Below are 13,912 nucleotides of genomic sequence, written 5' to 3' on the forward strand. Positions count from 1 at the left end.
GATGAAGCCGAGTGCTGAGGGCTGGGATAGGGCGGCAGGGTGGAATGGAGCAGAGCAGGCTGTTTCTTGCTGCCATTGATAGCGGGGGCACAGGGGGCAGATCCTTGCTGCAATCCTGCATCGGGCATCCCACTCCAGGTAATCCTCTGGGTCTCCCTGGAATCCATCGTAGGACAGTTGAGGCAGCTGCCAGCCTGCCCCCGCCCCTCACCGCCCACCAAAAAAAGAAAAAGTACAGGCAGCTGCCCTGAACCCTTATATGGATGGGACGGTTCTGACTGCACATGTAGTCCAGTCACAAGTAAGATCTGTTAGGGTGTGAAGCATTTTTACTGCAGATGGAATCGTCATAGAATTTAGTTGCTGAACTCTTAACAAGTCTCCACTCCGAATATGCAAGCCACATCATTCCAAATTGAGTGATTTTCTTCACAGGGGTGGTATCAAGCAGATTTGACCTTCGTGCAAACTTTCAAATCCTTGCTACAAAACTTGGAGGCACTGTAGCTTCACAGCAAAATGGGTATAAGAATTTTTGTAAACATAGGTAAAACAATGTGTTTTTCTGTAATATTTTGTTCTGAAAGGTAGCTGGATCATTTTTGCTGAAACTTATAAAGCAAAAAAAGCCTGAGGCAGACAACAGGCATGGAAGAATCACTAAAGCTTGGACAAAATGGTCAGCAGCTGACAAAAAGGTCTGATACAGGGAAGTGGTAGTCAGCTTAACAATATGTTTTGCTTCCAGCTCTTTCTAAGATAACACCTCTGAAGGTAATTTTTCAAAATTGACCAGTATGTATAATATGATGACTTCTGAATTAATTAAACGTATGTACTTTCCTTTAGGTCATTGAGAGCAAAGCTAATTCTTGTTGGACACAGTTTGAAATTTTGGCATCTAAGTTGGAAGATCTTATGGATGACACAGGGAAGCCTATTATTTCTGAAACACGAAACAGACTTAACAGAGAGTGGAGTGAACTTCAGATTATTCTACATGCTAGGTATAAAATGGCATTGTATGATATTGTGCTATTTGGGAAATAGTATGTCATCATACAATTGAAGAATGTGTTGTATAGTACAGTAGTTTTCCAACTTTTTATCTCTGGCTGTGTCTACATGGGCACATATCTTCGAAATAGCCATATTTCAAAGATTATTAATGAGGCGCTGAACTGAATATTCAATTCAGCGCCTCATTAGCATTAGGACGCTTCCGGCCACGGCGCTTTGAAAGCGCGTGGCTCGGTGCGGTTACATGAGGGTCCTTTTCAAAAGGACCCACACCTTTCGAAATCCCCATATTCCGATCAGAATAAGGGGATTTCGAAAGGTGTGGGGTCCTTTTGAAAAGGACCCACGTGGAGCCACGAAGCACCGTGGCCAGAAGCGTCCTAATGCTAATGAGGCGCTGAATATTCAATTCAGCGCCTCATTAGTAATCTTCGAAATGGCTATTAGCATGGCTATTTCGAAGATTTGTGCCCGTGTAGACACACCCTCTGTGACCCAGTTGAAGAAAATAGTTCATTCCTGTGACCCAACATAACTATGTCTTTTGACTAGAGTGTGGGCTCCAGTTTGGGGCCTGGGATGAAAGGTGTACGAGGGGGCTCTGGATTTGGGCACAGCCTTACCTCTGGTGGCTCCCGTCCAGCAGCATAGTGGAGGTGCTAAGGCAGGTTACCTGCCTATCCTGTAACTACAGTATGCATGGTGCCCAGGAAGGAGTCAGCAGCGGGTCCATCTCCTAGGTGGAGGTACTCAGGAGGCTCTGCACACTACTCTTGCCCACAGGTACTGCTCCCTACACCAGCTCTTGTTGGCTGCTGGGCCCAAACCCGTTAGCTGTCTGCTCCTGGGGTGCAGCGCAGTCCACAATACCAGGACAGGTAGACAGCCTGCTTTAGTATCCTCACTGGTCAGCTCACAACAAGGTGACCCAGTGCCTGGCATTCTGCAATCTAGTACTGGGTCAGAATCTGTAGTTTGAAAATCATTGATATAGTTTATATTTTGCATTGCAAAGCATAGTTAGAATTGCATGCTCTGCCCCAACCTTGGCATTTCCCAACTTAACCATACAAACATACTAACTATGCAAAATATACACTGTGTGGCTGTGTCTACATTTGCATTCCTCTTTTGAAAGAGGTATGCAAATGAGGCACAAATTTGCATATAGAACACCTCATTTGCATATTATTTCAAAATAGCTTCTTTCGAAAGAGGAAAACCACTGTAAACACTGCTCTTTTGAAAGTAAATCCCATCTTCAAAAGAATCCTTCTTTCTTTTTTTATGGGAAGAATGATTCTTTCAAAGGTGAGGTTAACTTTCGAAAGAGCAGTGTCTGCACTGGTTTTCTTTCGAAAGAAACTGCTTTGAAATAAGATATGCAAATAAGGTGTCAGTTGTGCAAAATTGCATCTCTTTTGCATTTTGATTTACCTAATTTGCATACCTCTTTCAAAAGAGGAATGCAAGTGTAGGCATAGCCTGGCTGTTTCTGCACAGGCCACTTCCTTCAGAAGCGGCATGCTAATACATGGAGCGAAAGATGCTAATGAGGCACGGATGCAAACTCCCCGCACCTCATTAGCATAATGTCGTGTGATTTGGAGTCCGGAAGACCGTTCTTCTGGACTCCAAAATGCTGTGTAGAAGCACAGCCCCTGGGGGCGCTACCAGAAGGAAGAACTTCCTTCCAGAAGCGCCTCTGGGGGCTGTGCTGCTTCTACATGGCGTTTTGGAGTCTGGAAGAACTGTCTTCCAGACTCCAAATCATGTGACGTTATGCTAATGAGGTGCGGGGAGTTTAGCATCTTTCCCTCTGTGTATTAGCATGCCGCTTCTGAAGGAAGTGACCTGTGTAGAAACAGCCCCGTGTGTATATGCATACACACAAGCCATAGGCAATTAAAGATACTTAAACCAAGAACCATAATACACAAATCTCTGTCTTTATAAGACTACTTTATAATACCACCAACTTTTGTAGTACTGCTTTTTCTAATCTTTCAGTTAAAATCAATGGGATTTGGCCTTCTCCTGTGTAAGTAAGTGGTAAAATTTCTGTTGACACCAGTGGGAGGAGGTTGCTCCCAAAGTCTATTGGGTGGCTATTTTTTGTTTTATAATAAAATGATGCCTTTTGCCCTGGAGTATATGCGGCACCTTTTCCTGCTGGCTTCTCCTCTTAATGTTTATTTACCTTTCTTGTAGAATGGAATCTTTAAAGATTGCTTTGGAAGTTGTTTTGCCAATAGAAAATGAATTCATTTATCTGGGTGACTCAGATGAGCAACTCCACAAAAGGGACATTCAGCAATGTACTCTGACAAATATTGATCTCATTTATGGAGAACTGAAGGTAAGGAAAAGCACAGATCCCACACATATCAGTGTTCAAGTGTGAGTACCAAGTGAAGCACTGCAAAAATAGGCATTTGTACGTGTAAGAGCTGGATAACTGCATGGGACTTCCCACTCAGGGATTTGGAAATAGCTTCCTGTAATCTGAGGGTTTTTTTTTTAACCCTTCTGACTCTTAACATCATGTTGCCCTCTTCTCTCTGAGGAAGAGGTACCTGAGCGTACATCCAAGGTGCTTCTTCAAAATGGATTCACAAATAGTCCTTTTTGCTCATAAGTCATTCCTATCAAAGTCTTAGAGTGGTAGCTCTGTTAGTCTGTAACTTCAAAAACAACAAGGCTGAGGTTCATACTGGTGTGGAAGTTGTTGACATCTCTGTGGAATTCTTCAAAGGTCTCCTTCCCATGGGTCCATTTGATGAAGATGTAATCAGTGTAGCATAAGTAGAGAAAGGGGTGTTAGGGGATGGGAGCAGAGGAAACATTCTAGGTCAGCCATAAAAATGTTGCCATATTGTGGGTCCATGCAGATGCCCATAGCAGTGCCACTGGCTTGACAGTTTAAATTATTCCCAAATTGCAAATAGTTGTGGGTGGTTGCAATCTAACTCGTTAGTACCAGAACCTTCCCCTGTGGCCCTACCCCTGCCTCACCTCTTCACCCTGGAGCCCTACCCCCATTTGCTCCTCCCCCCAACCCCCTTCCTCCGTTGCTTGCTGCTCTTCCCTTCCTTCCTCTTTTCTGTCCTCCTTTCCCATGTGGGTCAGGAAGGACTTGCTTGCAGAGCTGGGGCTGGGAGCTGCAGCTGCCCAATGCAGGTTGGAGGCAGTCTCAGCTGAGTTAGGGGCTGGCGCAGGTGATGACTTGGTGCCCTCCCATCTCCCCAACTTCAGTAACTGGACTTTGGGTGTCCAGTCAATTGATCTGATCAGACTCCCATCACTTTTTTGACTGTGCTTTCTGGTTGACAACCAGACACCTGGTCACTCTGGGAGACTTATATATCCATGGTAAAATATACATCTACATGCAAATCCCTGTGTCCTCACCATTTAAAGAATTCTTTTGGGTTTTGGTCAGTCCAAGATGGTTCTCCTCCTGACCAGTCTTGCTTTCTTGTTTTGGTCCATGAGAGGGACCCACAAAGAGCTAATTGTCCTTTTTTCCCTTGCATGACAGTGTGTTGCAGAGAGCAGCCATTTTAGTCTGGTTCATCAAAACAAACAAACAAAAAAAAAAGACAAGGAGTCCAGTGGCTCCTTGAATAACAATTTTAGAATGGCATAAGCTTTCATGAGTTGCAACTCACTTCATCAGGTGTACGAAGGGAAAAGAATAAAACAGATAAATATTATGGGTCCTGAGATGGAAGTGTTACGTCAGAGCTAATTCATCAGGGTAGATGTGGATAGGAAGGTAAGAGTACCTAAAGTGGAGAATTACTTATGGGAGTGAGTGAGCCATTCCAAGTCCCTATTCAAACCCATTCTGATGGTGGTAAATTTGCATGTGAATTCCAGGTCAGTAGGTGCACGTTGCAGCCTGGTGTTGCCGTTTTTAGCTTGAGGGTGGCAACCTTCAAATCTGTAACTGTCTGTTCAGGGAGGTGAAAATATTTGCTGCTGGTTTTTGTATGTTACCATTCTGATGTCTGACTTGTGTCCATTTATTCTTCTGCATAGAGACAGTCTGGTTTGTTCAATGTACATGGCAGAGGGGCATTGCTGGCACATGATGGCTAACAACACATTAGTAGCCTTTGATGGTATGGCTGGTGTGGTTATGTCCTATGACGGTGTCAATAGGGAAGATGTTGCTAGGGTAGAGTTGGTAACAGGGCTTGTTGCAGGGATTGGTGCTTGGGTTAGTGTTTCTTTTCTGGTGTGTGTTTGGTGGCAAGTATTTTTTTCAGGTTGGGGTGCTATCTGTAAGTGAGAGCTGGTCTGCCTCCCATGGTCTGTGAGAGCAAGGGATCATTATTTAGCACAGAATGTAGAAGCATGATGATGTGTTGGGGCAGTTTTAGTACACACCAGCTTGCAAAACTGAACTCTGGCAACACCTGGCATAGAAAAAGAGAGAGATGGGAAAAAAACAAGGGTAAGTTTATTATCAAAGAACAAAGATTCAAATGGTAACAAATGAGAATACTGGAACTGGATGCATGTGAAACAAAATCATAACATGCTTTCTAGAGCCTAAACTTGACTGACAAGGCATTTCGTAGTTGCCTGTAAGATGGCTTGCCCCAAATCCTCCTACCAACATTTTATACTAGGTTGATGAGATCCCTTCTTGTATCATCAAACCCACTGGTGGCTGCTTCTTGCCAACTGAAAGTTCCAAGGGGAACCAACTGAAGGAACCCATGGGGTTCACCTCCACCCCAGATATAGTTTCAGCTGTTCATAGTCTTACTCCTAACCAGGATAACCCCTGCCAGTTTTGTTTTTCTCTGCAACCTCGGCCGTCAGTTGATTAGCATTTAGCTCTGACTATGAATCAGCATACACTGGAAATGATGCAATAATTAATTTGCACGTGACCAACCAGAGTGAGATAAGCTTCTCTTCCCCTCTGACTGCTAGGAATGTATGGATTACCTATTGGTAACTTGGCTTAATTCACAGACTTAGAAGACATAATTTTTAGTGTGTGTGCACATTTCGCATGTTTTACACACACCACCTTGGAATGATAATGATGTTCGCTGTGATACAGACTTTCATTAGATACCTTACATAACATTCTGTGATAGACAAGTATGTAGATGTCACACCCAGAGCGTTCCTGTGCCATCTGCCACTTGGCATCAAGAAATCCTTGGGTCACAGCTTTATTTCTTCAGAAGCCAGAGGTAGATATTTGTTCTATGTTAATATTTAGGGTATATTTAATAAAAAGGCCAAGCAGCAAAATCCTGAGGACATGCTTTGTCTTGCTGTTAATGTCAGACTTACTTTGGATCAGTCTATTTGATTGCAGGCATAGAGTTTGCTTGGAATATGAGATACCAATTCTTCCATTTTGCTCACCCTGCTGTGGTTCTGTCAATTTCAGAAGGTCCAGAGCTGCATCGTAAATCAGATTGAATTATGCAAACAACTGGAAAGCTTGGACAGCTCAACAGGAGAGGAATTCAACCTAATAGATTTGCAAGCAGCATGTGAGATTATGCAGAAATACAAAAAGCAGTTTGAAGAAATGAATAAGAAAACGCAGGTCAGCGAAACAGTCCTCAAAGAACTGGAAGTTTTTTTGGCCTCATTGAGAAGAATTAAACTTTCTATTGATCATGCAACAGACTCTTCAATCTCTGACAAACCTGTGGTACAAGGAAGTGCATCAAAAGAAGCTGTACAACAAGAACTTTCTCTAATGAAAGAAGAGGCTAAATGTTTGGATGAACGCTTGCAGGTGGTCAATATCTATCTGGAAGATGCTGAATATGGGGGAAGAACTTGCTGTGAAAAGCTCATTGCAGCTTTATCTGAAAAGGCACACAAGGCTTTTTTCCATCTAAGTAATCAGGAACTCATCCAAGAAAATGAGATGCAGGAGATTTTTTCCACAAGAAATGATGAACTCTTAAAAAATATTCAAGATGTACAAATTAAGATTAATAAAATAGGTTTGAAGGACCCAACTATTCCAGCTGTCCAGCAAAGGTAAGCATGTTTATTGGCTCTTTTAAAAAGATCTTCATTTAATAATTTCGGTAAGTTCTGTTGATTTGGTCTCTATGGCCTCAATCTAGCAAAAAACATAAATATGTGTGTAACTTTAAGCATCAGCATAGTTCCATTGAAGTTGGCCAACTATCATGTCAGATCAGGGACTGCATAGTTTTAAAAGCTTTCTTGCTTCTTTAACTACATGCTACTACACTTTGGACTTGTCTACACTACCACCCTCCTTTGAAGGGAGAATGGTAAGTAGGGTGTTGAGAGTTTACTAATGAAGTGCTCTGCTGCATATGCAGCACTTCACTAAGCAAATCCCCCCCACGGCAACTAAAACTTCGAAGTACCAGCTCGCGTCTAGCTGTGGCTCACCCATCGATACTTCGAAGTGCCGGGGCAACTTCGAAGTCCCTTTACTCCTCAAAAAGGAGTAAAAGGACTTCGAAGTACCGGTGGGTGAGCTGCGGCTAGACGTGAGCTGGTACTTCAAAGTTGCCACGGGGGCGGAATTTGCTTAATGAAGTGCTGCCTATGCAGCGCAGCACTTCATTAGTAAACTCCCAACACCCTCATTGCCATCCTCCCTTCGGAGGAGGGTGGTAGTGTAGACACAGACTTCATTTGCTTGAGGGGGGTGGGAAGGTTGAGTCATTGGCTCCAGTGACCACCTCTGATAGCTGTAAGGTTGCAGTTTACAAATGTTGCCAAGTAGAGGTACAAAATATATTGCTAAATGGTGGCACACGTGTTTTAGAAACTTTGCACATCAAAAGTTAATGCATATCACACATGGAAAACTTAGAATTTTTCTAAAATAATCTGCATCTATGCCAATTAATTTAATACATTTATATATTTGAGGTGGCTCATTGCTTCCCTTTAGGAAAATTGATTTTTCCATATTTCACAGGGGAATCTGATAAATTTTGATCAATACAAATTTATATTCATTGCTTTATTGATGATATCCAAATGTTGCTGTTTTTCATTGAATAAGGTACTTGAAACGAGATTTTAAGTTATCCTGAGTCACACTTAACAGTTGAAAGTACTGTAACAAATAATATTTATATGGAACCTACTGGACTATGAAATTTTGGATTAGACCATCAGATGGTGTAAATTGTTACAGTTCCATTGAAGAACTGTGTCAAATTACATGAGCTGAGGATCTGGCCCTTCTGCAAATTAGGTAAAGTTAACACCAGCTTTCTGTTTTAAAATCGAGTCTTCTAAGTATTCTGAAATCTCTAGAATTACTTGGATTGCTTTGACGTTTGGAGTGGCTCAGGGGGTCATTGGTCATAGGTGTAAGTAGACTGGGTCTACCTTAATGTGACAGCATATGTCAACGAGACTTACATTGCTCAGGAGTGTGAATAGTACTCGCTCTGCATGGCATAAGTTACATAAAAACCACTGCTGCAAGTGGCATTAAGTACATTGATAGGAGAGCTCTCTCCTATCCACGTAGTACATTCACAACAAACGTACTGCCGCAGTGAAGATGCATCAGTACAGTTGCACTGTTGCAGTGCTGCACATATAGACACATCTTAAGCAATTGCTTATGGCTCCAAGCAGCTCAAAGGGCCTTCTATTAATTACTAGAGTGTGTTGTATGTGGGAGAGATGAGGGGCAAAATATTCCTGCTTAGAACCCCCAGTGGGCTAGCCCTTGCATTTTGCAGGTTCTGCTGGTGATCCAGATTTGGAGCCATCTCACTAAGGGGGTCCTGAGATACAGCTCCTGGAAAAAAAAATCTTTTTTAAAAGTTAAGAGATCAGAAGGTTGACAGTCCTAGGAGGAAGGGCTGCAATGGAGACAGCCTGTACAATTCTGTATTGAAATGACTGGCACCTCAAGATACACGTGGACGTGTTTCCTTTGATGACAGATGGATGGACTCAGACCCAGTTTTCATATCACCAGCGTAGCTTTTCCAACCTACTCCACCCATTTGGTGTAGCTACACCTAATGGAAGCAGTGCAGCTGGACCCGTGCACATAATTCCTGGTAGCTATTGCCTTTTTCAGTAGGGCAGAGTTAAGGTTGCATAGGCATTTACCCTAACTCTGTATTTCCTGCTTTTCAGAAGTTTGAGTTAATAGTTTAACTTGACATTCTGAAGTGGGTCTGTCCCACAAAAGCTCACCTAATAAATTATTTTGCTAGTCTTTAAAGTGCTACTTGACTGCTTTTTGTTTTGAAAGAGCATAAGATATCAGTGCATAGCCTTAACTCGCTGAACTAATAAGGTTATTTCCCATTTAATGTTAGTTTATTTAATCTATGGTGTTCATGATGAATTTTCAAAGAAACCTCATACTTACATTTGGAGAAAACCTTCTATGATCTGTTGTAATATAAGGCTACATTTTATTTCTTTTCAAATAAAGGATAAAATCATTAACAAAATTGGAACAGGAATTGGGTTCGTATGCTGTTGAAATGAAATCCATACGAGAAATTGCTAACAAGCTTCTACAGATTGAAGAGACAAAAGGAGAAGTAAATGAACAGTGCACAGTTACAGAAAGGTTATGGGAGGATACAAAACTATCACTTGCTGAATGGTAAGGGGAACAAATGAAAATTTTGAGCAGGTCATTTGTATAATAATATATCTCATAAAATTAAAAAGAAAAAAAGCCTTAAACAGAGAGATTTCAAAATAAATAATTTACATAGGGGAAGAAAGAAAACATTACTGGTGTAGTAGTAGAACTAGGAAAAAAGTAACTTAAAAATTGTTATTGCAGTTCTGTAACGCTATCATACGTCAAGGTAAGTGTGGAACATAGTGAGTACTTGGAGCAAGGAGCTCTTACACACTTAGCTCATGATGGAAGTAATGCTGAGTCAAGAGATTACACTTCCTTCTAACTTTATACTGAACTAGTGCTCCAGCCTGAGGAAAGGCTCATTGTACCACAGAGGTTGTGAAATTTAAGATGCAATGTCAGACTGAAATCCTAAACAGTAAAAATGGTATTTCCAAAGGTGGGTGCAGGATTTATGTGCTGCATTCAAATCTCTTAAGCAGCTTTGAAAATACCACCCTAAAGGTCCTGTGACAGTCCTTAAATTAATACCAGTGGCCTCCATAATTACAGTTTGTGTGCTGAATTCCTCCCGCAGTGTCAGTTGGTGGTGGTATTTTTAACTTCTTGTCCAAAACTGTTGTGAAATTTTGCTTTGTGTGGATGAATCACTGTTGGGTTTTATCCCACTGGTGGGTGAAATGGTCCTTCAGATTGAAAGGTGCAATATAAATGTAAGTTATTAATATAATGTCACTTTAACGTGTGGGAAAGAGAAAGGGTTGAGGCTGGTCCTTTGTACGTGGAGTTAATTTTTCTGTTTTTGAACAGCCAGGACCAGTGCATGAGGGTTTTGGAGCTCCTGAAGCAATACCAAAGCTGCAAAAATAGTCTGATAAGCATGATCCAGAAACAAGAGAGTGTCCTCTCTCAGCAGACTTCCTATATGGGGAAAGATAATCTGCAGAGGATGATAACAAAGGTGAGTTTTGTAGAGGTAAAGGCTCTCTCTGAAAAGTTTAAATCCAGATTTGATCTGCCAGGAATTTGAGGGAGTTATTTATCCCATTATAGGTGAAGGATGAAGCTGCAAAGTTGAGACGTAGGTCTGGTTTTGGAGTATGTGGATTGCAGAACCAGGTTTTTTTCAGTAGACCTCTCTTTAATTTTGTACAGTAAACTAAACTCACTTTAAAAGTGTGTGACTTTTAATGCAAATATCATAGAGACAGGGTGAAATCCTGGCCAAGTTGAAGACAGTACCCAAACTCCTAGTGACATCAGTGGGGCAAGTATTTCAGCTATACTGGTTTAAAATATCCTCCCAACTTTCCACTCTTTTTATATCTTAAACCTTGTTGTTGCATGACTTCTAAATACTTAAGCAAAGCAAGTTCAGTTATTTACTCAACAGACATTTTTAAATTACTGAGATATATAAAAACAAACCCTTGTAATGAACATAATTGTACATGTGATAATTATTTCCCTCTTGTTTGAGAGAATATTCTGATATAAGCCTATACTCTAAGGCTATGGTTACACTACCAAGTTTTGCTAGCAAAACCTTGGTTTTGTCAACAAAATTTGTGGAGTTAGGCGCACACAAAATACATTTTGTCAACAGTATCTGGACAAAACATAGCTCTTTTGCTGGCAGCATTCTGCCTCAAAGCTTTGAGACATACCGCTGCTGTAGACAGATTCTGCCAACAAAAAAGCTGTGTGGCTGGCTGCTTTGTGGGGGGGTTGGGGGAGAGGAGAAGAGCTTCTCTCGACACACAAGGCATTGTAACAATGGGCAGCCCTGTCTATATGTGCTTCTGGGTTCCTGTTTTGTTGAGAGAGCAGCCGGGCAGTCTAGTTGCTTTGTCAATAGAGCAGAGTGCGGTTGTGTGTGGCTGCACACTGTCAACAGAAGTTTTGTTGGGAAAACTCTCCTGACAGTGACTTCTGTTGACAGAGTGCCATAGCGTAACCATAGCCTAAGGGTACATCTACACAGCAGCCTTATTTCGAAATAAGCAATTCTGGAAGAGCTATTCTGGAACAGCTTATTTTGAAATAAGGCTGCTTACACACAAAATGAACTTCAAAATAGGACTTAGCTATTTTGAAATACAGCATCTACAGATACAGACTGTCAAAATAGAGCCATTGGACACACTATGATAGGCACTACTCCTTCTGCGGCGAGGTTTACCAATTTTGAAATAAGGCAAACACTCTCAAAGTTATTTTGAAATAGGTGCGTCATGTAGATGCTAGGATTGTTGTTTTGAAATAACTGTGCTGTGTAGACCTACCCTAAGAGAGAATCCGAATTACAGTCTTTACATATCACCCAGCTAATTGCTCTCCTTCTTTGCTCAAAGGAATAGCAGGGACACTTCGGGTGAGATTCTGGGCTGCACCTCTGGTGGTATGTCTGCACAGCTCATGGGATCAAGCCTCCCAAGAAGTAAATTAGCTGGGCTTAAGATAGGGCTCTAAAATAGCTGCGTAGACAGCACTTCGGAGTTCCTCTTCAGTCTGGAGTTTGGCCTCTGAAGCCATTTCCAGAGTGGATTGTGTGGGGAGGGCATTTGCACTAAGAGAACCCATAATTTCCTGTTTCAACTCTCACTCCTGCTGGCTCACACTCGGTATGAAGGATTTACCTCCTCTTTGAGAATGTCAGTCTCAGGAGCCACGCTCTGTCAAATATGATGTCTGCTAGCTAAGCCTTCACAATAATATGTATGTGTCAGCTGACACCACTCCAAAGATTATGACTGATACAAAGGAAGTAAGCGTTCACTCTCCAGTGGTCTCCTTGTCAGTCCATGTATCTCTTGTAAGTCCAAGTTCATGCCTTCCCATACCATTAATATTAATTGTATGCATAGAACCATAATAGTGCCTGGTTCTTACACATCACATTTTATCTGGAGTTCTCCATATGCTCTACAAACGTGGTCAGTGTCATTATCCCCCTTTTACAAATGGGAAACTGAGGCACGGAGCAGAGATATGACTTGCTCAAATTATAACTATCATATGTCACAGCAAGTGTGGAACATGTTGAATACTTAGAAGAAGAAATGCTTAAGAAGCAGCTAGCTCCTGATGGAAGTGTTGTTGAACTAATGCTCCAGCCTGAGGAAAGGGGCATTGTGTTCGGAAGGTGTGAGCTTTAAGTTGAGATGCCAGAATGAGATCCTAAAGCGTAAAGATGGTATTTTCATAGCAGTGTACAGGATTTAGGCAGACTAATCCAATGCCCAAAATTTCCATAGATGTTGGGTTGGGCCGTTATTGGAAATCCACATAGGTGGAGACAGCATTATGATTTATCATTGAATCAGTCGGAAGTATTTCCCTTAGCATATAATCAGGACTGTAAAACTTCTTAATTTACTCTGTCTTCAGAGAGTATTTTCGGGTATGTTTTGAATCGAAGGTCACAAATTAAGTACAAAATTAAGAGTATTTTTCTACAATGGCAACTTTGCTTTGGGAAAAATAAAATAAGCAACAGTAAGAAAATCTAGCTTTCCTTGCTGGCTGTGCCTGCCCGGGTGTGTGGGTATTCACTCCACTGTCCAGGGGTATGCAGGGCTGTAATCATTGTGCTCTTGTAGGAAAATAGAAGTGAAATTTGACAGAAAATCTGTTTTTCTGAAGGCCACATACTTGCTCATGATGTGCATTGTGGCTACAACTCCCAGCTTAAAGGGGCTGGAACTTGTAATAGATACATCAAGATGTGGTTATGCACTCAAGTACCAGTGCATTATTACAGTTGCCCATTAAAGAGTAGGACAGAAGGTCTGTTATCTGTCTAGGCTGCAAGACCTCCTCCCCACTGCTTGCCCAGTGGCTGGCTGGCTCTGTACTATGTCTGCAGTGCCATGTAAAGAGAGCAGGGTTATTGGACCCTGTGCTTGTTAGTCTAGGCTTGAGCCTCTACAGTCATTGTAACCTCATGTTAGGAATTGGTGAGCCTTGTGGATCCCATGTGTATAGTGCATTATGTAGTCCTGAGTCCAACCACTCATATCTCAAACTTTCTAGCACTCACCCAAAAAGTGCTTGCAAGCTCTCTGCCTATGGTGCAGTGTGGGAAAACTTGCCTGTCCTCCAAATTAGACTATCCGAAGGACCAAAAGATTGTCCTGTGGAATCTTTTGGCAGACTCCCAGAGCACGAGTCCAGTGGGGCTGCACCAACACTGCAGAGTAATGGGGGTTGAACCCTGGGATTTAGTTTGGCTCAGGCTCAGAATGTGTACTCCCGTGCTGTCCTGAGTGAGGGCCCTGG

The 13,912-nt window shown here is 42.0% G+C and overlaps 1 protein-coding gene across 19 annotated transcripts in view; it reads left to right on the forward strand.

The window, feature by feature from the left end:
* Positions 1–13,912, forward strand: part of SYNE2 (spectrin repeat containing nuclear envelope protein 2) — a 300,242-nt gene that overhangs the window by 85,886 nt on the left and 200,444 nt on the right. For all 19 annotated transcript variants that reach the window (XM_074996338.1, XM_074996337.1, XM_074996346.1 and 16 more), the window contains 5 exons: positions 850–1,007; positions 3,232–3,379; positions 6,443–7,050; positions 9,467–9,643; positions 10,442–10,592. In XM_074996338.1, the coding sequence (XP_074852439.1) occupies positions 850–1,007; positions 3,232–3,379; positions 6,443–7,050; positions 9,467–9,643; positions 10,442–10,592 (1,242 nt within the window). The remainder of the gene's footprint in view (positions 1–849; positions 1,008–3,231; positions 3,380–6,442; positions 7,051–9,466; positions 9,644–10,441; positions 10,593–13,912) is intronic.

This window comes from Carettochelys insculpta, chromosome 6, assembly GCF_033958435.1.
Source record: "Carettochelys insculpta isolate YL-2023 chromosome 6, ASM3395843v1, whole genome shotgun sequence".
Classification (NCBI taxonomy): Eukaryota; Metazoa; Chordata; order Testudines; family Carettochelyidae; genus Carettochelys; species Carettochelys insculpta.